The sequence below is a fragment of the Anser anser genome, assembly GCF_964211835.1.
Source record: "Anser anser genome assembly, chromosome: 6".
Classification (NCBI taxonomy): Eukaryota; Metazoa; Chordata; class Aves; order Anseriformes; family Anatidae; genus Anser; species Anser anser.
Genome location: NC_139726.1, coordinates 8,356,193 through 8,378,848, shown reverse-complemented (window position 1 = coordinate 8,378,848; position 22,656 = coordinate 8,356,193). Strand labels below are relative to the sequence as shown.

At 44.5% G+C, this 22,656-nt stretch overlaps 1 protein-coding gene and 1 long non-coding RNA gene across 3 annotated transcripts in view; both read right to left on the bottom strand.

Annotated features, from left to right (window-relative positions):
- The window catches only part of DPP10 (dipeptidyl peptidase like 10), a 486,012-nt gene extending 470,903 nt beyond the window's left edge, over positions 1–15,109 (bottom strand). Inside the window, exon 1 of the mRNA XM_083841938.1 lies at positions 13,947–15,109. Coding sequence (XP_083698064.1) covers positions 13,947–14,006 — 60 coding nt within the window. The 5' untranslated portion in view covers positions 14,007–15,109. The remainder of the gene's footprint in view (positions 1–13,946) is intronic.
- LOC310901718 lies at positions 2,106–13,937 on the bottom strand. 2 transcript variants are annotated; one of them, XR_014586072.1, is made up of 3 exons: positions 12,839–13,937; positions 9,848–10,236; positions 6,080–8,912 (listed from the first exon to the last, which is right to left on the bottom strand). It is a non-coding gene; the product is annotated as an uncharacterized lncRNA (long non-coding RNA). The 2 variants fall into 2 exon arrangements; XR_014586071.1 differs by lacking the exons at positions 6,080–8,912; positions 9,848–10,236 and adding an exon at positions 2,106–2,498.
- Positions 15,110–22,656: the final 7,547 nt, after the last annotated feature.

Below are 22,656 nucleotides of genomic sequence, written 5' to 3'. Positions count from 1 at the left end.
GTAATTAAATAAAATTTATAAGCTGGCATTAAAACTGACATAATCATTGGCAGGCCACTAGCCTTAATTGTCCAAGAGCCACCTACTCAAATGTGATTAAGGAGGAGGGAATCAGTGGGAACTGTCTATCATCATGCTAAAACATAAAGTCAGACATTATTTTGTATTACTTTAATGTGCTTGAAGTCTTTCTCCCATAGTAGAGGCCACCCAAGCTTGACCTCAGTGCAGTCACTACCAGAGGAATCACATCGTTTCAAAAACACTTTTGAACTTGGGTAACGAAGGGTGCCAACCCACGGTCAGAGGTGATCCCGTTCCGATGGGGTCACCACATATCAGCCGAATCGGTATGACTGTCTGTGTGTTCCCACCCCTGAGTTCAGCACAGCGCAGAAAGGCTGCTGTGTGGCACCTTCCCCTTCCCAACGTGGCTTCATGAGGCTGCGGTGCAGCAAAAAGGCAATGCAAGGCGGCTGGGGTGCAGCCTCGCCATGGAAACCTGCGCAAAACCCAGCTGTATTCGAGCCTCCCTTTAAACATTAACTTCTTCTGAATGTACGCATAGCAAAACTGTCATTGCTTTGGTTATTAGTAGGTATTTATCAATTACGCCCAGGATCTGCAGCAGACTTCAATTACTCCCATTTTACCATTTGATTCCATCCATATTTCATCAGCGTGTACTACGGCATGCATTATACATGCTATATATTCCTCCAGCATGTTCAGGATTCCACAGAGAAATGATGTACCCAGTGAGCCCCAGAGCCAGGCTCCGGGAAGCTGTATTACCGAGTTGCCTAATAAGATCGCTTGACACATGTTGATTACACTCAACGGCATCACCTTTCATTTGATCAGGAAACTTGGATCATATGCTGCCTTCAGGGAAAGAAGTGCAAAATCTTTGTAAGTCGCCACTAGATATAAAGCTACGTTATTAAGAAACATAACTCAAACTCTTCAGCAGAGACCTAGCCAGACAGATTTTCCAACTCTGTGGCATTTGTCAATGAAAGGCAAGCAAATCAATCAAATGTGGTTGGTAAGGGAAGATTTTCATTAGATGTCTTGCTTATTTTTTTTATTCCTACTGTTTTTCACGCAGCAATGGCGATCATAGCTACATCAGTTCATTATTTTGGCAATGCAAAGATAATTAAAAATTATCCATACTAGTATAATTTATACACAATTTTCCTCCAATTTTAGATCACGTAAATAACACAAATCCTGACTGAAACTCTTAAAAAAAAAAAAAAAGTGATTTGAGCACAGAACTGCTACAGTAATGTTTTTGCTCGTATTAAACAAACACAAACAAAACTAGGCACTGGGATAATGTTTTTGAAAAATCCATAAAATGTATCTAGGGACAGAAAGTGAAAGAGTCTGATTTACAACATCTCTTGGATTGCCAGAACGATTATTGATGAAGACCAAGAATAAAGTCAAATAGGAAATTAGACAAAAAGTGGCAATTTTAAAGCGGGACATTTACAAGCGAGTTTCCACACAGTAGTAATGAACAGTATGTGATCCCAAAAGGCGTTTGTTCCAGGTTCTCCCACACCCAAACGCTGCCATTCCATCGCTGCTCTCGCTGCAGCACGCAAACGTGACGAATTGTGGCCATGAGCCACTCTTCCCCACGGCACGGTGCCACCAGCAAAGGGACAGGCCTGGCCGTATTGTAGGTAAGGGGAACAGGGAGAAACATGAGAGCGTTGTTCTACACCGTGCCTGAGAGCTGAAGGCTGACCTGCAGCTCGTAGGATACCTGGAGATTTAGCAGCAATGACTATGGAAGGGGTTTGATGTATTTTCCCCACCAAGGGCTTTTCCTCGTTCAGGTGTGATTCATCTTAGATTCAGATGCCTTCCTTTAATAGCATAACCGTGTCTTAATGTGAGAATTCAGAACTCACCTATCCAGGGACTCCGTCCTCTTAAAAATCAGTGGGATCTTTGTCACTGGTCTTTAAACTGAACAAGATCGGGGGGGTTGAGACTGATCATACAAGGATGTGCGACTCTCCTTCCCTGGGTCACTTTGTTCAGGAACTTCTACTGTGAGGAAAAACTGCAAGACATGCACAGTGTAGGAGGACAAAGTGATTATTTATTGGCTAATACACACAGAACTGATAACTAGTACAAACGAGCAATTCTGCTAAGGAATAAAATGCTCTCCACTCAGGTGAGACACCCGCTGAGTTTCTGCTGACCAGGGAGTTGTCTTTCGTTGGGTGAGGATGGGTTGAAATAGGGCAACACTTCATTTTGCTCAGTTTCCACGTTCTCATTTTCTTTTTTCTCAGGGTTTTATAAACTGCTGTCGGTACTTTTCCTCCTGAATATTCTTCTATTTCTGCTGCTGTATTTCTGTTGTATTGAAATGAGATAGGATTCCTCAAAAATCTCATCATCTTTAGCACTAACTCCTCTGCAGCCTTGCGCAAGACACTTATGTCCTCTGTGCCTCAATGTCCACTCTGAAAAGGAATTCATCATTTTTAACTGTTCGTCCTGTTGGCATGTCGACCATTTCTTAAGGTGTTTTTTGAAAATGTAAACTGTCTCCTATGGAAAATTCTAAGTATCACAGACCTTACTTGGGAAACCACCACACACAAGAAAACTTCTGAAAAGAGTAAGTTTTGATTAAATAATGATTTGGGGAGTAGGTCTGTTAAAAAAAAAAGCATAATACCAGTCTATTACCCATCTTTCATTGCCATCTATGTTCTCTATAACCGTAATGAAGAAAATACATCAAATAGTCCTGAATTTAGAGGACTACTTAGTGTGATTTCAGTGCTTCTTACTACCTTCATTTTCCTGGAAACTTATAGCATATTTTTAAACATCAAACTGAGAAAACACTAAGAAACTGAAATGTAATATTTTCAAGCAAGCCCCCTTACAGAAAATAGTTACGGTATTTTATCTCTTTTTCCTACCCTTTTCTTTTGAAAGTTTCTGCTCATTACCACTACCTTTTGATCTACATGAGAGTCCTCAGCTGGAAGCAGGATGAAAAATACAATAGAAAGAGAAAAAGTTAGCACAAAGTAAGGCACGATCCCACAAGACATGCAGATTCTTCCAGCCCTTCCAGGCTGCCTCTGGTTAGATGGGAGGGAATATTTTTGACAACCTTGCTGCCTTTGCTAGTAATTTTAATTTTCTCCTTTCTTCTACTCTGTGAAGTAAATGAGACTTCAGTTTACAACAGGGCTCTACTTTAGTTACGTCTTGAAAACTCCCAGCTGCTAACAATGGCATTTAGCCAGTGGTTGGCAGACAAGAACTTTGATGCCTCCACAAACACCTCCTGGCTTAAAACCACGTATTTGACATCTTCAGCCTTGGAGGCAGATGATGATCTGTCCCAGCCTGGATATTTTCCTAGAAGCTCAAATAATGGAGCAATGATAAAGGAAAAGAAAGCTACTTGTGTGGTATACAGTGAGTCAATACCCTGCAGGACTGGCCTCACTCATAAAACAAATATACCTAGGGACCCCGATTTCTCACTCCATTACGCATTAAGAGGGCTTATAATTGATTAATGACGTTTAAAGTCTCAGCATTTTACTTTTACTGAACATTTTCATATGACAGCACAGAGATATTTCCATTATAAGTAGTCTTTGGTGGCAGAAGCAGTTTGTATCCATCTCGCGCACTGCCTGCCACATGCTGGGCATGACTCCACGTCAGAGGGGATATTCATTACTGTTCAGCAGCAACTTTATTAGACAAGTTGCCAAGAGGGCCTACACATTACACCAAAGAAACAGCCACCCTGCCCTTCCCCTTTATATATTTGCGGTTTGCATTTATCTCTCAGTGTTCCAATATGCAACTTTTCTGAGACATTTCCTCTAAGGCGTTTTATTGTTTATTTACAGCAATTTAGCTACTTTATCAGCCACTTAGATGATATATTTACCCAGATACTTCATCTAGAACATGATTTCTTTTATGTCTATTAATCTACACTGCACTTTTCTCCAGCAGAATTGTAGCTACTCAATAATTTAAGCTTTGACATGATGAGACTTTGTCTAACACTCACAGAACTATTCCAGAGAACTACCACATTATCACTTGCTGCTCTACAGATGCTATACTGATAGATATTCAACACTTCGTTTTAAAATATTAAAATCTGAATGCAAATTGTGTAAGCACGATCACACCAGTCATTATTGCAAGCAGTTATTAAACAGAAACACAAATTTGTGTTAACTGTAACGCTACTAATTCCACTCCTTTGCTCTAAATCTACGTATCATTAAAGACTGATCTGGGAGGTTTCAGATACACACTGTCTGCTTCTGCCACAGTGACAACAAAGAAATAGTGGGAAATAATGAGCACAGTCCGCTGCTCTTCAAAAAATAATTGAGCTGAGCAAGAACAATGCTCAAGAATTGTTAGCTTTTTTAAAAATACGACACCATAAAACTAAAATTCTGTCCAAAACCCTCTGTATCAGTCGCAGGCACTTTTCCAAAGTCTTGCAATGTATTTTTTCTGCAGTGTGTGCAGCATTCTTCAAATGAGAGTATACGGTACTTTCTTTGATTACAGTTTAAACATGAAACATAAAAATCTTGAGACTTAAATGTGCTTTCAGTCAAACTCAATCTTTTTTTATTTCTATGGCATGTAACCTGTGCCAGCTTTATTTTGTAGGGATTTGTATTCAGAGTACTTAGTGGATGACATATGCAGAAAAAAATAAAATTTATTAATCTTTCTCAACCTGAGAAGCTGAGTTTTTGAAAATCCTGCTGTGATGATTTTTTCCTCTATCAGAATTTGATGCTAAGTTTTAATTGACGTTAGAAGATAAAAAAAATATGTTTCAGAGGGAAAGGATTAGATGAGATTTAAAAGCTTTTTCAAATATTCCATGTAAACAAAAAGGCAGATATGCTCCGTAAAAGCAGTTTTAATTACAGAAATCTTCTCAAGCAGGGTGACCCAAATTTTCTATCGGCTAGCTGTCCTGCAGCATCAGGAGCGTTACTTCAGCACACCGCCTGCCGCAGAACACTCCTTCCGAACGCTCTGCCCAAACCTATGAACACAGGTAATGTTATTCAGAGCTGTAAAACATTGCTAAAGAGCTTATATCTTAAAATGGCCTCAGTTGCTCGATGGGTTTCTTCAGCAAATGTGACCTCGCTTGGGATGCACCTACTGTCACCAGAGATTTCTGTAAATCACTGAGGCTAAAGAAGCATCCAGAGAGTTTGGGAAATGCTTAGAGAGGAGTAAATACTGTGAAAATAGAAAAACACCAATATTTCCTTAATTATTTTATGGATTTATTTTCACTGAGCTTTTGTTTGCCCTCCACAAATATTTGCATAATCGAGTTTCAGAGACATCAACGTTCCCAGAAAACACATTACAGCTGTTGAATTTTAAAAGCTGAGATTTTTCAAACTCCAGACTAAACCTATACAAATAAATGTACTTGGGGATGTAAACCGAGGTTTTACTGAAGGCAGCCACGGGGAATTCACAGCTCAAAATTTATCACCAGAAAAGCAAGTCCTGAGTAGCTTGTATCCAGGCTTTAAACAGACAAATCCTTTGTTATTATGACTTCCAGTAGTCAGAGACTTTGTCTGAAAAATCAGTGAAAATATTTCTTGTATGGGCACAGTCCTGTCATCTCCAGGTTGAAAGCAAAAATCAAGCTGAGTCCAACACCTACACTATGAAGACAATTCACACAGGGCAATTCGTACAACACACCCCCAGCAAGCACGCCTCCTGAGGTCACAGAGTAACTGAGCCGTTCACTTTTCTTCCTCCTCTTGTTACAACTGACTCGGTATTTTCCTGCCACTTGTCATCCTTTCTGGTTTTGCTCCTTTTTCCCCAAAAATACAGTCGCCCCAGGGTTCCTGTGCGGAATCTGTGCCTGGCTGAGCGCTGCTGGCCCCAGAGGGAGCAGCTGGTGAGTCTGCCCCAACTCCCGTTCTCAGCTCCAGCCATCAGCCGCTGCGTTCTGCACGCAAAAGGTCACCTAAGTGATTATTGATATGTGTATAAATTACAGCAGGAAAACTTTCAGTCAATCATTGCAGATGCTTTTATGGGTTCGGATTAGCAGGGGAGGGAGAAAAAGGATCCTCCCAAGCAGCAGAAACTAATACGTCCCAGAAGGGGATGATGCGCGGCAATTTCCTTCCAGCCTCACGGAGGAGCAAGGTTACGCAGGACGGAGGCTCAGCAACCAGCCTGCTCTGCTGCTCAGCTTCGCACACGCCAGATTTGCTTGTATGGGTAAAACGCGAGTGATGGGAAAGCAAAAAGCTCTGCGGGTTGACTCCTCTCCAGCTCAGGAGCTGTGACCGCAATCTCAACACACATCTAAACTTACTCACACTGCCAACGGGCAAACAGGTTAAAGAAAAAAGTAATAAAACGTCTCTGCCCTCCCCTAAATTTACCCAAAAAGCTAATGTAAGCCCAAAGACCTTCCTCGTGCAGTTACACGCTGCTCAGCAGGACCAGCCTCAGCTCAGGTGCTGGCACTCCAGGTCTGTGCGCTCACAAGAGGCTGAGCACGGAGGGAACCGCGGGTGCTCCCCGGCCCCCTGCCCACTCCCTCGGTGAGCCAGTGAGACAGAAAGGCTGAAAGTGGCTGGGCTCAGCTCTGTTATTGCACACAACAACGTGTAAAAGCTGGTTTTTAAAACGATGCTCGTGTCTGCAGGTCACCTCTGCAGCAAATATGAAGAGAAATGTTTGTGGCATTAATCCTGCGCTGGCAGACAGGGGTGGATTGCAAGCTGAGTGCTTAGTGCTCTAAAGGGAAGGGGGGAAAAAAAGATTTATTTTAGGTGTATAGCTTAATTGGGAAGTTAGGGATTCTCCTGCCTATGCAATTGCTTTCACAAAAGAAAAAAAAGTTGATTTTGAAATGTTAACCTGCTGCTCATCTGTAACATCCAGGGAAAACTAACCTGACGGGTAGACGCTCGCCTTACACTGCCGAAACCACAAGTTCTGAAGCATAAATAAGGCTGATACGCCAACAGCACTTAAACGAAGTTTCTTCATGCCCTGAGTGTTGCATCGATGAGCAAATCCAGCACAGGACACGCCGAGGGGCCGGGTCGCTCTCTGTCGTTTCCCCCACGGCAGAGGGATCAGCCCCTGAGCACAGCTCCGGTGCCTGTGCAGCTCCCCCGCGCCTCCCGACACCAAGTTCATCTTCTTTAATGACATAAGCTTCAAAGCGAATCTGATACTAAGAGCTGGCATGTGGTACTGAGTTCTCAAGCTATGGGAAAATAAAACAACCTAAATGCTGTCCTTTAATATAATAGCATCAATTTGTCCACACTTAGCAAGCCATTAAGCACCTCCAAAGTCTGCTGCTGTAAATCACAGGAGCTTGCACGCTCCCGTTAACCAAACAGCTTTCAGTTTGACTTCTCCACAATTGTGTTAACACAGGAACTGGTAGAAAACTACGAGCAGAAATGTCACTGGTTTACTGTCTGATATCTTTCACATACACTGGTAGCTCTCGTTTTACAAGAAATAATGAGCTTACTGTTATTATTGGAATACTCATTTTTATAAGCTACATGAACTAAAACATTACAGAATAAGTTTTAAACAACTTATTATTTGGAAGAGACTATGAATTTAACTCCTGCCCCTGCCATTGCCTGTCGCAGTGCTAAACCACCACTGCACAAGCAACTTAATTCAGCAACTTAATACAAAATAATTTTTATATCCTTGCAAAACATTTCCCAAAGGGGAAAAACTACATAGCTATTGATGTAACTTTCCCAACAAACTTGTTTTTGTTACTGTTTCTGTTACACAAACCAAGGGGCCCAGTCACAACCAACCTTGTGTTTATGTTTTTTTCAGGTTTCTTGCCCCAATTGCCTGACGCTTCCAAAACTTCATCCTCTGAGATTTGAAAACTTTCTTCAAATTTGTAGCCTAAATAAAAAGCCAGGATGAACCCTGTGGTTTGGGGTTTTTTGGGGGTTTCTTGCCCCAATTGCCCGACACTTCCAAAACTTCATCACCTGAGATTTGAAAACTTTCTTCTAATTTGTAGCCTAAATAAAAGGCTGGGAGAAAGGTTTCCTGGCTCCTATTCTCTCTTTAAGGCTGAGACTTTCTGTGACGACTTTGGTGTGGCTGGCCACATCTAGCAACGCAATCGAAGCTAGCAGCCAGCATCTCCAGGAGCTCTCCTTAGCTGCAGCTCAGCTGCAATATCCCCGCCCCATCTCCTTCACCAGCCGCACTCAGACCCCGTCTGCCCTCCGGCTCCGTCCCGCTCCCCTCGGGGTGCCCAGCTGGGGTCAGCCCCACGGGTCCCACCAGCCCACGGCCCTGCCTGCCTCTCCTCAGCCGGCACCAAGAAGCGAGCGTTTCACAGCACAACAAACTCAAACTATTCCACAGGTTAACTTCGAGATGGAGCAAACCCTGCCCTCGCCCACAGCCGCTGCATTACCTTCACGGCTGAGGACCGCGGGGTCCCTCATCGAGCAGAGCACCGACTCCCGCTGCGGCCTTTCCTCGGGTGCCCGGGGTTGCTGTGAATCACTCTGAGCTCCGCTCGCTGCGTAACGAACCTGCATGCCTAATTGTGTTTCTCTGAAACAAGAAGCCCTTGAGGCATCCTGCTACTGCCAGGTACCCCATTTTGAGGGTCACAGAGGTTAATTCGCAGGGCCGATGACTCCTTCCTCCTGGCACACGCTGCCAGTGGCGCTGGGTGTTGTCAACACGCATGAGAAGTCGAAGTTATTGATCCAGAAAACCGTCAGATGATTAACACAGCACAATCACTAACCTGGGTGTTGCATGATGTAACATTTATAAATCTCTCTGAGGACCTGAAATGAAAATCTTTAGAAATGAAAGGTCCTAAATACATCCCAAAGCAATGTTTAGTTGGGGGACAGCATGCAAATCTTTCCATGCTCAGTTTAAGAATGAAATACTGAACAAGATAAGCGCAAAATTATTTTTGCATGTTTTAGTAGAACAGTTTTGGATTACAGAATGAGAAAGATTAAATTTTCCGTGATGTGGTGTCCTTTCAGGAAGTGTTATCTAACACTCACAGACCCGTATCTTAAGTGGCTTCAGAGAGAATCAAACTTAATGCCCTATTTCCTAAAGTAATGATTTGGGGTAGGAGAATTATATGATTACAACCCAGGAAAGTACTAACCTCTTATTAAATATACTTCATCATAACGTTCATGTGTTTTTGTGTATATTAGTTTTACAATGAGTGCCTTTTCTAAATTCCCAGCATTATCGTTAAAAGTTATAAATTGCAAACGTATTAGAATACAGTGGGGTGCGTGTGTGGCTTTATTTATTACGTGCATAAAGTCTGCAGCACAGAATCTGTACATACACTTTAACATATGCTACTATCTAGCAGCTTTTTTCTAATTGCTTTTAAGCTTTTATGAAATGAGCAGAGAATTAAGAATGCGAAGTTCTGGAGGCACATTAACAATTTGTACGTGCAAGGAACAGCCAAGAAACGTATCCCGGTGGCAGGTTTGCGGCTGGCCATGAAGCCAGGCTCCCCTGCGAGGACAGAGCCCGACCACCCCCTGGTAGGGAGCGCTGGGCCGTCACCCCTGGGATGCACTGTGCGAGCACGGTGTGCTCACAGCACGCACATGGGACTACATAGCGCTTCGTCCCCTCATCTGTCCCCACTTCCTTGTTTTTTAACTCGTCCTGCTTTTTTAATTAGCTGTTTTTCTTCCAGTTGGCCCCAGTCAAAAGTGACCTAAATAAAACAAACCTTCACGTTCCCTTTGACGTGGAGCAATTGCGTTGTAATAGATGGGAAGGGGAAAACATAAATATTCCAGTATTTTTTTCTCATTCTTGCAGCTTTTTGTTTGTAACTGCACATCTTCTTATGCAGGAAGGGATGTTTTTAGAAGGAAAAGGCACCGGTTCTGCTGCGGTGGTACAGATGTTGGCAGGGAGACTGGAACAGAAAGGTAATACGTGGAAATGGGAAGATTTAGAGGCTGTGGTTAGCCTTTACATTTCTGTTGAGAGACCTGCAATACCTGACTACACTAGAAAGCTTGTTCTCCATCGTGGCTGTATTTTTGGTCCATAAAACACAAATAAAACATGCCCGCAACTCCTCTCAACCCGAACTTGATCAAAAACAGTTCCCTAAAATGGAAGAAAAGCAAATGATGAGGATGCATAAGAGCCCAAAATGCTTTCAGGGAAGAAGACCCAAAGCACCTCTATCCTGCTGCACGCCAGGCTCTCCGCTTAGTGCGACAATCACTGCTGGTGTCCTCTACGAGCGTGAGGTTACCACTTTGCACCTACATGAAGACAGAGCTGATTTCTCCTAAGGCTGCATTTCGAGACAGCTGCACGGAGCTGCAGCACCAGTGGGCAACACGCAGCACGGCGATGCTCTGGTCAGCCGATGCCTTAATCAAAATACCCTACAAACCTCTTAGTTTTAAATGTATCACTTTTTTTTTTTTTTTTAACATCATTAAGCTGCCATCATCTGCTGCCCCAACAATATTCCTTGTGCCCTTTGTTATATATTACCCTGGATAATTCATAATTGAATGTTTGCTGAGATTATCTGTTAGTGACTTGGTTTTGATGTAATGGATTTCAGAAAGACTGCTCTCATTTTAAGGGATTTACTTCCCAAACAGCTGGTAGATTTGAACCATTCCCCCACACACACAAAGCTTGTTTTGCGCACATCCTGTGGGCATTTAGAGATCAAACTACCTGAGGTTTCAACCTAAGAAGCATTACCAGGCTGCCTTCATCAACACGGCCAGCTACATATTCCTATCCCCCTGGCTTTAGGAGAAGGTGCATGAAGAGCAACCTGCAGGAGCAGGCAGATGTTTGCAGCTGAGGTGCAGCTTTGGCATGAAAGTCCCAGTTGCTGTAAAAATGTGAAGTCCACAGGGAACATCACAACCCCCCTTCAAATATATGCTCTTCTACCTAAGTGTGAATCAGAGAACTACTCCTAAAGCACTATTCATCAATTAGTGAGCGTTAAAACACTGCTACAATAACCTGAAACATGGAAATTCCTGATACTGTCCCTGGATGCTGCCAGAACTTGCAGCAGAATTTTTGCTGATGGCAGATCTGCACTTGCCTTTTATAGTTTACAATCTAAAAGCTAATGAATAAATAAAAGTGAAAGGAAGGCAAAGACGCAAGAGTAGAGTAAAAGGGGATAACATACATATTATATTACACAGTAATTATGTGCTTCTGAAATGCCAATTAGTAACTCCTTCCATCATCCAGCTCACAGACAGATCAATATTAGGTTGATACAGGCAGAGAGCCATGATTTGGTGGAGAATGTTTTACTATTAAAGAATGTGGAAAACCACAGAAATATTAGCTTAACTCCTTTTTTTTTAAGTGCAAATTGTAGTCCCGACTGTGTTAAAAGCAAGACATAAGTGTTTCTCTTCTGCAGTACCTGTAATTTCTGTAGAAATGTTTCATTTGAAAGAATTTCTAATGGCAGACCTTGGACAGCTAAGAATTATTTTCTATTTCTGTTTTTTGGGGTTTTTTTTGTGCGTTTTTTTTGTGGTTTTTTTTTTTTTTTTTCCCTCCAAACAAGTCAAACAATGTTTTAACAGACATTTCCTCTGTGGCAAAAATAATAATAATAATTTGGCTATTTCTACAATATAATTATGCACAACAGCAGAGTGATGCTCCTGGAAGATCTGATTTGCTCACAGTGTTGATGAGTGAGAATGTAAAGAACAAAACTGGGTCTGTTGTCCGGGGGGCTCCTGGAGCCCAGGCTGCAAGGACAGGTACGATGGGCATTTAGCACTCCCAGCTAGACCCTAAAAGTTTTTCTTACAGATCTCAGAGTGAATGATCATTACCCATAGTAGTGCCAGCAAGGTGGTAAGATTTGCCATCATTTCTGAAAAGCTGTAAAAAGGCTTAGAGGTAAAAGAAGGCTTTAGGAGATTTTGCATTTTATCCAAGGTTTTTTTTTCTGCTTTATATTAGATTTTCTCTGCCAACTCGTTGCTGCGTCACTGAAACTACTTCAGATGCAGCACAGTGCATCCTCAGGGCTCAGGGATGCAAACACAGCACCCTCCCTCAACAGCAGGGAGGTGAGAAAGGGGCAGGATGCCCCCAACCTCCCTGCGGTTCCACGAACCCTCCCCGGGCAAGTCTGCAAGATTCAACCTACTGGACAAGAGGATTAGGCTGCTTTTTGTGATGGGGGCTCAAAAGTTTATGCTGTGTTACTGAGCAGTGCGTAGCTGGTCCCAGAAAGAGGCAACATTACATTAATCGTAATGTATAGGAGCTGAGATGTTACTGGTTCCTGTACTGGACAGAAATGTAAGCCATAATAAAAAGAGGAAAAGAAGACTTCATATATCTCATTCACATCAGGTGTGGAGACTTTCTGTAACCTGTTTTTCTTGCATTTTCATAATTCCTGGAACTAACAATATTTCTTGGCAAGGTATGATTAATATGCAATTCGTATTTGTCTGGTCACTAATGATGTATTTTAGAAATAATTTCCAATATGATGCCCTCATTACCATAGGGCACCTACTACCTGTCATATACACTTTCTCACGGAAAAGCCACCTGCTTAGCATGGAAGCACTTGAAACTATGTATAAAGCACATTTTACACCTGACAGATTGAATTAAGAGCAGAAAAACGGGATGGTTTTCTAATGGCATCAGTATTACTGTGCCGGTTGTAAAACGGACTCACGTCTAGAAGGCTCTGATTCATGTTCTCTCTTTTTGAAGACTATTGACTCATCTGGGTCGCTCTTTTTTTTGTTGTTGTTAATGGCATATTGATATTGGTTGTTGCTGTTGCTTTGGCTTAGAAGTCCAGTCAAATGAATTTACTAAACGTTGCTGTCAGTGAAAAATTAGCATCGGCTGTAGCAAACATGGGATAGGAATACTTCCCTGAGCAAGGACCACACTGCTTGGGTCCCCGGTACCTTCAGAGACAGACCTGCAGAGGATGAAATGGTTTCAAGCGGTGTAACATTACATATGCTGAGACTCTGAAGAGGACCAGGGCAGCTGTAACTCATCGCTTCCCGTGACCTTGCACATCCGAGCACGTAGTGACCGGCCGTTCGCAGCGCGATGGACATGGTCACGCATTACCCGACCTGTCATTACAGCCCCAGGTCCATCCCACCCCGTCCACGAGCCCAGCAGGCAGGGAAGCGACGGTGCCACCGGAGGATTCACCCCTTCCATCCGCTCCTGCCTCAGCTCCCGGCCCCAAATCCCATTCCCCGCAGATACCAGACAAAGCAGCCTTGTCCTGGAGGGCTGACCTGGGGCGAAGGCCCCACAGCGCCCCGGCCCCCGAGGGGCACCCATCCATCCCACAGCATGCTCGGAGGCAGCCGAATCGCTGCTGCAAAGTTTCTGGGTGTTAGGTTTTCACAGCTAAGCATCAATATCCAAATGCAGGTCGCTGGCTGTGTTACCAGCTTATTTCCAAGGGAGAAACAATAATAACAGTAATAATAAAAGCACTTCTCTCTACAGAGAGGCTTTTCAGTGAATACAAACCTGCCCGGGGGCTTCATCTGATCGCCACACACCTCGCCGAGGAAGCAGCTCCGGATCGATCCGGGGCACAGGGGAGAGGCAGGGGGCAGGGGAGGCGACACCCCCAGCCCCGGTCCCCCCAAGACCCCGACCCCGTCCCCCCGAGGCACTCCGGCAGCTCCTCCGGGCAAACTTCGGGCAGCCGCCGAGGGGGCGAGGAAACCGAAAACTTTCCCCACGCTCTCCACGGCCACCGCCCCGGCTCCCCCCGGCCTCCCGAGCCCGGGTCCCGGCCCTACCTTGGCGGCCCTGGAGGACTGGCACTGCCCCTGGTGCGACACGGTCGCCGTCTGGTTCATGGTGCCGGCTGCGGCGCCCGCCGCCTCCGAGCGGGCTGCGACGGCGGCGGCTCCTCAGGGGGGGGACGCCCGGCACCGCCCCGGGGCCGGGCCGGGGCCGGGCCGGGCTGGGCCGGGCTGAACTGGCTTGAAACGGGCCGAACTGGGTTGAAGTGGGCCGAAGCGGGCCGCCGGTGGTCCTGAGGGCTCCGCACCGCTCCCGCTGCGGCGCCGCTGCGCTGCCAGGTGCGGGGCGGCGGCAGCCACAGCGCTGAGGGGGGTGGCTGAAACCTCCCCTCTCGGTGATAAACGTGGCTCTGATCCGGCCACATGGCTCCTCGGGGGGTTCTTCGGGGTGTGATCTGCAAAGCCGGCCCGCGGGCAGCACGCACACGGTGCTTCTGCACAGGGCCTGGCCTGAGGTGGGACCCAAGGCAGGGGCGCGGGCATGGCAGCGGGTAAGCGCTGTGGGCAGGCCGAGACACCCCGGGCCGACAGCGAGCGAAATGTCGTGTGCCACACATGCACAGCACTCCTAAATAACCTCTGGTTTTGGAGAAACTGCCTAAGGAGGCTCCGAGGGGTGTGTGAGACCACAGCAACGTAGGCCAGGAGGAAGCAAGGAAGGGAGCGAGCAGGGCCAACAGCCGTGGCCCGGGGCTCCCAAAGAAAGAGCGGGTTTGGAGCCTCTCGTTGCATGAGGCTCCAGCTCCAGATACCGTACCAAGAGCTACATTACCCAAAAAATGGGCCTGAAGACTGGACTTGAAGGTTCCTCAGTTGGTACAGAGCAAGCAAACGGCAGTTTGTGGTAAAGGCTAGCGGTCTCTCTTACTTTGACCATAGTCTGCTTCATACCCGAATGTTTTCCAAAAAGAAAGTCTGCATGTTATCAGCACCAGGAGCTGAAGCAATTCGAGATAACCTGGAGGCTTCAAGGACACATTTTTCTTCATCTTGAAATATGTTTGTGTTTGACAATCTCAGATGGGAACTACTCGAAGCCAAAAGGAGGAACTCAGGATATTTTTGGTTGGACTTAGGTAGCTGTGGAGTTTTGTAAGCTCCTGTGGGAACTTCATGTAAAGTTTTTGTGCTTGATGTTATATTTCATAGTGGCTGACCTATGTGAGCCACAAAAAAAAAAAAAAAAAAAAAAAAAAAAATGGTTTTAAGCTAGCGGAAAAATCTCTTCCTTATGAAAACAATAAAAAAGCAGCTTGGGTAAAAAGCTGTCAGTCAGAGATAAGATCAATAATTTGCTGGCATTGTTTTTAAATTAACTTCTACAAATTGTAATTTATATGTTCCTAGGGGGAATAAATTTTGCTGGTTCACCTCCTGCTTTTACCGGGTGCAACCTAATTACAGCATGAACCTAACGAGGGTGATCAGGAGTTGTAATGACTCTATAAATGCACCATTCATCATTACAACACATCTCAGAAACAACCCAGGTTAGCAGAGCAGGTTTCCACGCGATGCCAGCAGAACGTCTGCGCTGCTGGCTCCCCCAAATGCCACCCCGGCCACCCCTGAGCTCCTCCATGCAGCCGCCAATCCTCCATCCTGGGCAATCCTCTCGGGTACCTGGCTGCCAGGCAAACTCACCTCACCCTGGGTGTTAACTGCGAACACAAGTATCCATGTTAGCGCTGCAAGGCAGTTGTTCAAAAGTTTCAGCATCCTTAGGGTACAATTAAATAACTGAGTGATTACCAAAATATGCTGGAGAATATGAAAGCTGTGAGCAGATGCCTCTCTTACATATTGCAGTAGAGCAGGTGGTACCTGCTGGTGTCAGAGCTGCCCTTCGGCGTGCTGAACAACCCTCCTTCTTGAAATATTTAAAAAGAGTAAAGAAATCAGCATGATCAGCCAGGAAAATTGATGAAACTATCCAGAAAGTTTAAATGAAAAGCCAATCCCCATTTCCCTGCCTGCCACGCTGCCCAAACGCAGCGAGCGGCCGCACACAGCCGGTCCTCCTGCTGGAGGTACATCTCTCTGGGCCCCCATCACTGTCCCTGTCCTGTCATTACCTGCTGCCAGTGATTCCCGGTACAGTTCCCTGGCTGCACATTTCCCTGCCGCTTGCTTGCTTGCTTTCTAAACCTTATGTTCTTGCAAAAAAAAAAAAAACAACAAAGCTTGCTTTATTTTTTTTTGAGCCCCAATTCCTGAATTACCTTGTATACTCTCCATTTTGAGAAATAAAAAATTAATGTGTGTATTGGTAACTGGATGTACTTCATCACAACATGTTTTCCAATAGCTGTTTGCTTTCTTTTCTCTTTCATGCAAGTATATAAAATTCCCTTTTACTGCTGTTCCACATACCCAGGGCCTAATTCTGTGCTCACACAGGTTGGCAGCTATTGACGGGAGTGAGGTGTTACCAGGCTCGACAGGGGATGCTTCAGAGTAACAGCCAAAAGGATTTAAGAAAGCAAAACAAAATAAAAAATACATTTGTGGCCATGCTAATTTGCTTTAGCCCACAAGTGTCTCTTTCTGATTCCACATTTGCATTGCGGCCCTTCCTTAAAGGCCTGAGACCAAAGTTGTACCCTGCTCACACAGCATCTACAAACTAGCTAGAAAATGAGGAGAAACATTTTTGCACATAAGGAACTTCAGTGAAAAAGAACAAATCCTTTTTCTTCAATCTCCCATGAAGTCCATAGCAGACCCCCGGAGGAGTAGGCTCCATCTTACTGTTTTCATACAGAATTTTCTCATTCATTTAGCTTTGTATCTGCAGGAGCTATTGCATTATAAAAAGAAAAAAGTGAACCTGACGGATTTGAGAAGCAGATTTCATTTCATGCAAAACTATTACTCACACTCCTAACAGGATTCAATATTTCTACTACCAGAGAGCTCCGGGATGAGTAATGTTTCTGCACACCTGAAGACTTGGAGGAACCCAGCTAACCACCTCCCTGCTGTGAGCTTTGCAATGTTCCCATGCTTACTGCACAGCACTCAGGAGCTGTCACAAAACACTGGAGACATGCCCAAATTTGTGTTAAATGCCTTTCTGTACCAGTTTATGCTTCTTTAAGCATTAAAATCTTTCTTGCCATGGAAAAAACTGAGCTTCACACAGAACATTTTGAATGCAAGAGCAGGATAGCTGTGTCCATCGCTGGTCCTCCAGGGACGCTCTACCTCACTGAAGAAAGGTCTGAGCCCTTGGTTGAGTCCATATCCAAAATCCACAGTGCAGTGGGGCTTTAGTGAAGGTCCAGATTAGGACACAAGCTTGAATGAAATGTCAATCAAGACCAAGGGTACTGTGTCTAAGCAACATATGTAACAGGCCACGCAGAGGCAACCCCCCTTTTTAAAGGTTGGTCCCCAGCTAGTAGCTAAACCTCTGAAACATTATGCAAATTCCCACCCTCAGACCAAATTCAGCTTTCCAAGTATTTACATACCTCGTAGGTAGCCCTGCAAACTTGTCGAGGCTTTGCCAAGCTTATTAAGACAGAACTCAATCTAAAATCTTTGTCCCCTCAACATGAAGAAGTTGCTCCATGATTCCTTCTGCATCTGGGCTGAAGGACAAGATACCACCCACGAGCTAAATTCACTCTGAGCCATTGTGTCAGGCTGAGAAATTTTACCCCAAGATGCTTGTACATGGAGGTAGCTTCCTGACAGAAAGAAAGATTGCGTATTTAAAGGGTTTGAAGTTTTAATTAATAGTTTGTAGCTATGGAGACTGAAGTGGAGATGGAGTTTTTTGCATTAGATCTCAGGGGTTGCAGGAAAGAGCAATGCTTTCCAGATTAAACAAAAACAGAAAAGTTCATGACAACAGCTAAACAGAGAGGGAGAGAATGCAAATTGGCTACTATAGACCCTTTTCCTTTATCTTTCTGGGTTAACACAAAACTAAGCAAAATTTTAGAGGCATGCTATCACCTGTGGGCATAAGAAAAAAGTCTTTAGAAGAATAATACTAAACCATAATTATTCCCAGCATTATACTTCAATGTTACTGAAAAACAGATCGACACTCTCCCTTCCTTCGCTCAGGGTAAATCTAGTAACACATACCACGATGGATTTAGCATAGGTGAAAGGTAACCTACAATCAAGTATGTATTTTCCCTAAAACACTGCACGGGAGTGGTTACCATCAGGAACAAAAAGATGCTTTCTCTACCGCTTAAGCCAACCCTAAATCTCTTTCCCTACAAGACGTGCATTCCTGTCTCCCCACTTCAAAGATGCTTTTACAAGACTCTCAGGTTGCCAAAGGCTCTAACTCATTGCCACGTGTAACACAGCAGATGAGTGGTTCATCTTCTGGCTTATTCTTCCCTCACAGTATTAATTTATTGTCTGGGCGTGGTTTGTGTATGTGTTTCTATGTCATGGCAGAAACCATCATCTTAATTAAAAGAGAAGAAAGACAGGACAGCAAGAGCCCTGCCAGCAGGCCTGTGGCTCCGATTTCCAAGGCGGCCATCACGAGCACACCTCTTTGCCTACCCACCTCTGGGGCAAGGGCGAGCAGCCTGAAAACAGCAGCAGCCTCATGCAGGCTGCCAGCAATCGTTTTGGCAGCACTGAGAGCTGAGAGCGAACCTACTTGGTAAACTAAGGATTGTGCATGATCTCTAATTGTTGCTTCAGTAAAGGAAACGTATGATGGTGCAGGGAAGGCACTGGTGGGGAAAAATCTTACACGACCTCCTTAATGAAGGTAGGAGAAGGCAGACCACAGGAATTTGAAGGAAGAGGGTGATCAAAGCATGAGTAATTAGGCAAGAAACCTCACATTTTAGATACAACCCTTGCCATAGGGCTATGAAGATGAAGGTGGGGCTGGGGCATGCTGTACCTTTTACCGCTGATGCTAGCAGGCATGTTGCTGGAAGACAGTCCTCTTCCTCCCTATGCATAACTTTTCTCAGTCTCTTCAGATGTGTGATGCCTTTTCAATAAGAAGCTGTTTATATTCCCCCTTCTCTCTCTTTCTCTTTTCAATCACAAGTGTGTCAGGCACAAGCCTCCGTTACCCAGCCACCATGATTGCTGCCGCGCTTCAGCTGACAAGCTGCGAAAGTTTTGGCTGCCCAAAATCATTGTGAACATCTTTATTTCCTTGTACTGGAATTATGAGGTGTTTGCATCTCGTTGCTGTGTACCAAAGTACCTTCACACTTATACATCAGTGAGTTTTAATGCCATCAAACAGCGCTTCCAACTAGTTAGGAAATACAGCCGCGTTAATGGGACGCAACATTGCTGCCAGCTGCTCATTCAAATATCACTTAAACATGCACCAAAATAATTTCTTTATATTTTAGCATCCTTTTTACGTTCCAGTTATAAAAAAAAAAAAAAAAGAAAAGAAAAAAAGTAGAACGCTATGTTGGAAAAAGCAGTGTGGATCATCCCCTCCTATACTTTGCAATGAACCATGAATCTTTCAATGGAAATTACATTCAACGTCACAGTGCTTAAACTAACCAAAGGACAAGAGAAGAGATTGGAACAACTTCTTCTTTCCCCTGGGTTTTTACTACCTCCCAGAGAGGCGGTTTGGGATTTCAGTACCCCAGAGCCCGAAGACCTGTGGGACTCACAGAGCTGGGAGGAATTTGTCAGAGACCAACCAAGTCGTATGTGTGCTTATAGCGTCTCCAGAAATTGTTCACTCTTCCAATAACTCAACCCAGAAACTTCTCACCTTAGGTGGTGGATAGTAAAATTTATGCTTGTTGTGATTCTGAAGGCCTCAAAATGCAGGTTTCAGTGACAGCTCCGATACCGGTAGGCAAGTGGTGAGCCTTACACTTGCTGATAACTTCTGAGACAAATGTAACACAGCCGTCCTGCATGCACGGTAAAAGGACAGTAGCTCTAAACACATAATCCAGCCATTATTTTGATTTCAGTGTATTTTCCAAATCATTCTGAAAATATGTTTTTATTAAAGTACATGAATTGTCAAAAGCAATTCCAGCAGGTGGAAGAAAAAGAGCAGAGAAATTGGAGCTGGCTTAACCAGGTTTATAAACCTGCTGTTTCAGTCTCAAAGATAAATTACACTGCGGGAGCACGTTCACTAAACATTCATGCTCTCCTTCTTGCCCTCCTACTTACGTTCAAAGAGCAGAATAGAAAAACATAAATCAAAGTCTCAGAACATATTTCTTCTCCAATTCCGAATCTGCCATATCTCCATGCTGGAATCATAACCCCCCACAACACAAATAAAACGCATGGCCCAGCAATCACCACTTAAAAAATAATTACAGGCAACACAGTAATTTACACTTATCTAAAGCCTTTCACCCCAAGGATCCCAAAGCAATTTATACACAATACAGATGTGGCTGATATGAAAACAATAATGGCAGGGAGCTAGTTGGGAATTGAGGAATGCTCTGAACTCTGCAGCTCTTTGCAGGCCAGAAATTTACATTAACTCACTATCCTACTAGCAGTCAGAACCAAATCCACGACATTCTTTGTCCCAAATTTAGGAACAGTCTTGTTCCATACCAAAATGTGTGCTCTGAACTTCAATTCTAGTCGGTGAGTTTGAGAAATTAAGAAAGGAGAGCACACAACACTGCCCATCGGATGTCATGCCCAGCTTTACGAGGTGCTCGTCCACAGGACTACCAGGATTAACACGTTCTTCGGGAAGAAAGAAAGCTTTCAAGTTCTACGCTTACTTCTCTATTCCTGTTTTATTTATTTCTGACTGACTTGTGATCCATCTGGGCTCTGGGTAAAACACTGGCCTGCGGGCAGAGCCCTGCTCTGTCTGTGCTAGCACTGAAATGCCATCTTTTACCTACCGGCTGCTCAGCAAATTACAGCAGCCAGTCCACGGGTGCTTGCTGGAGTCCCAGCACTGGCAATAACACGGGGCCATGGAGGTACAAACTGACCTTAAAGTGTAGGTGTGAAATTGCTGCTGGTTTCCTAATCCCCAAAGTGCACCCCTGGGGTGCTGGGTGAAAGGCAGCATGGGGAACTGCACTAATGTGTATTTCAGAAATTAACCAGTAATCTGTTTACATTTTCAAGGCAATTTTCACATAGAAAAGGGCTATCGGCTCTCTCTATGTTACAAGCCATGACTTTTGCCTTTCTTTTTTGAAGAAATTTTCTTTTTAAACTTTTGTGAGCACTCAAAACTCTGATAGCACAAGCTGTTTACTTTGTAGGACCTCCAAAAGTCATAATTTTGGAAAACAAGATCTCTTTTGTAATGGGAGTTATAGACGCCAGCAAGAGCAAAGCCCCCTGGCACTGTTCAGGTCCCAAAGGATCACTGCGCACCCCAGCATTTTAAGGTGTAGCTGTGTGTTATTACCGCCTCTTAAGATTGGGAAATCAAATCAAAACACCTCGATGCCACGCACCGCTTCAGTCTCAAGGCCAGGAAACTTACTCTTCTCCCTTGCTTAGCCCTCTGTTTCTCTACCAAACCATGTACGTTGGCCTGCCAGGGAAATACGGGGGTTTTTAGTGGATTGAACGAGAACAGCACGTGCAACAGGAGTGCAGCATCCGATCTGCATGGCTAATGCGTCTGCAGTCGGTCTGACCAGGGAGAGGAGCTGGCCTCACCCCTGGGCTTCAGGAGCGTTACTGGCTTAGGAAGGAGGGGAAGATAACTGCTTTTTGAAGGTTTTGCTTGTTTGATTTTTTTAAAAGTAAAGTAGCATCAGGGAAAAACGTTACCATCTGAGCTGCCTGCACGGCACATCTCAGCTTCGGTCCCGGGTGGCAGCCACAGCATCTCTCAGCAGGGAGCAAGGAGTTTGCTGTGAGGGAACATGGAGAGAAGTGACTGGGTGGGATTTCTTCCCCTTCCTCATGATCCTGGGCTGCTGGCAGCTGATCTGCTAATGACACACAAGACTAGTGAATTATTCAAGCAGTTTTCATAAAGGGAGGCCGGAGGGGGTTGATCGCTTTGCCTCACGCTGGATTTCTTTTCCTTATCTCTTTTTTTGGGGGGGGAGTAGCAACAAAATTAACATATTTTTTTTATTAGAGAGTCCTCAGAAATTGCAAGTATTCAATATTGTCTGTTAAGAGACGGATGCCAAAGAAAAAAAAAAGGAAAAAAAAAAAAAAAACCATGAATTAAAGCAATCCTCATAATGAGACTGGTTTGGGCTAAATTCGGAAACTAAAAAACAAATATATAGGGTCATTTGTTTTTCAGTCTTCATCTTGCTTCAGTCTGTGGCTCACATCGTCAAGAGGTGGAAAACAATTTCATTACCTAGCTGCCCAAAGAAGCTGTGCCTGTGTGTGCCCCCTGGGGCTCTCACCCAGTGCTGATCTGTTTCATTCCTGCCTATTTTTGACAGATACCTGCCAAGGGACTAGCCTGGATCTGGAAATGCATTACCCAAGTGTCACCAGTAACGCGTTCCCTTTCTCTCCCATCCTCTCCAAGTCATCTAAAGAACAAAAGACATCAAAACCAGGTTGGGGAAAGTTAACGGAGGCAAGGGCAAAAATACTGGACTGAAAGAGTAAGGCTCTGCAGTAAATTCTGGATGAAACAGGCTCTGTGGCTGCCTGTACTGCATGCAGGAGTTCATTCCCCAGTCCAGTCTTGTCTTGTGTTCATATATTTATGAAAATGATTTATTGCATGGAGCTGTGGCTGCGAGGG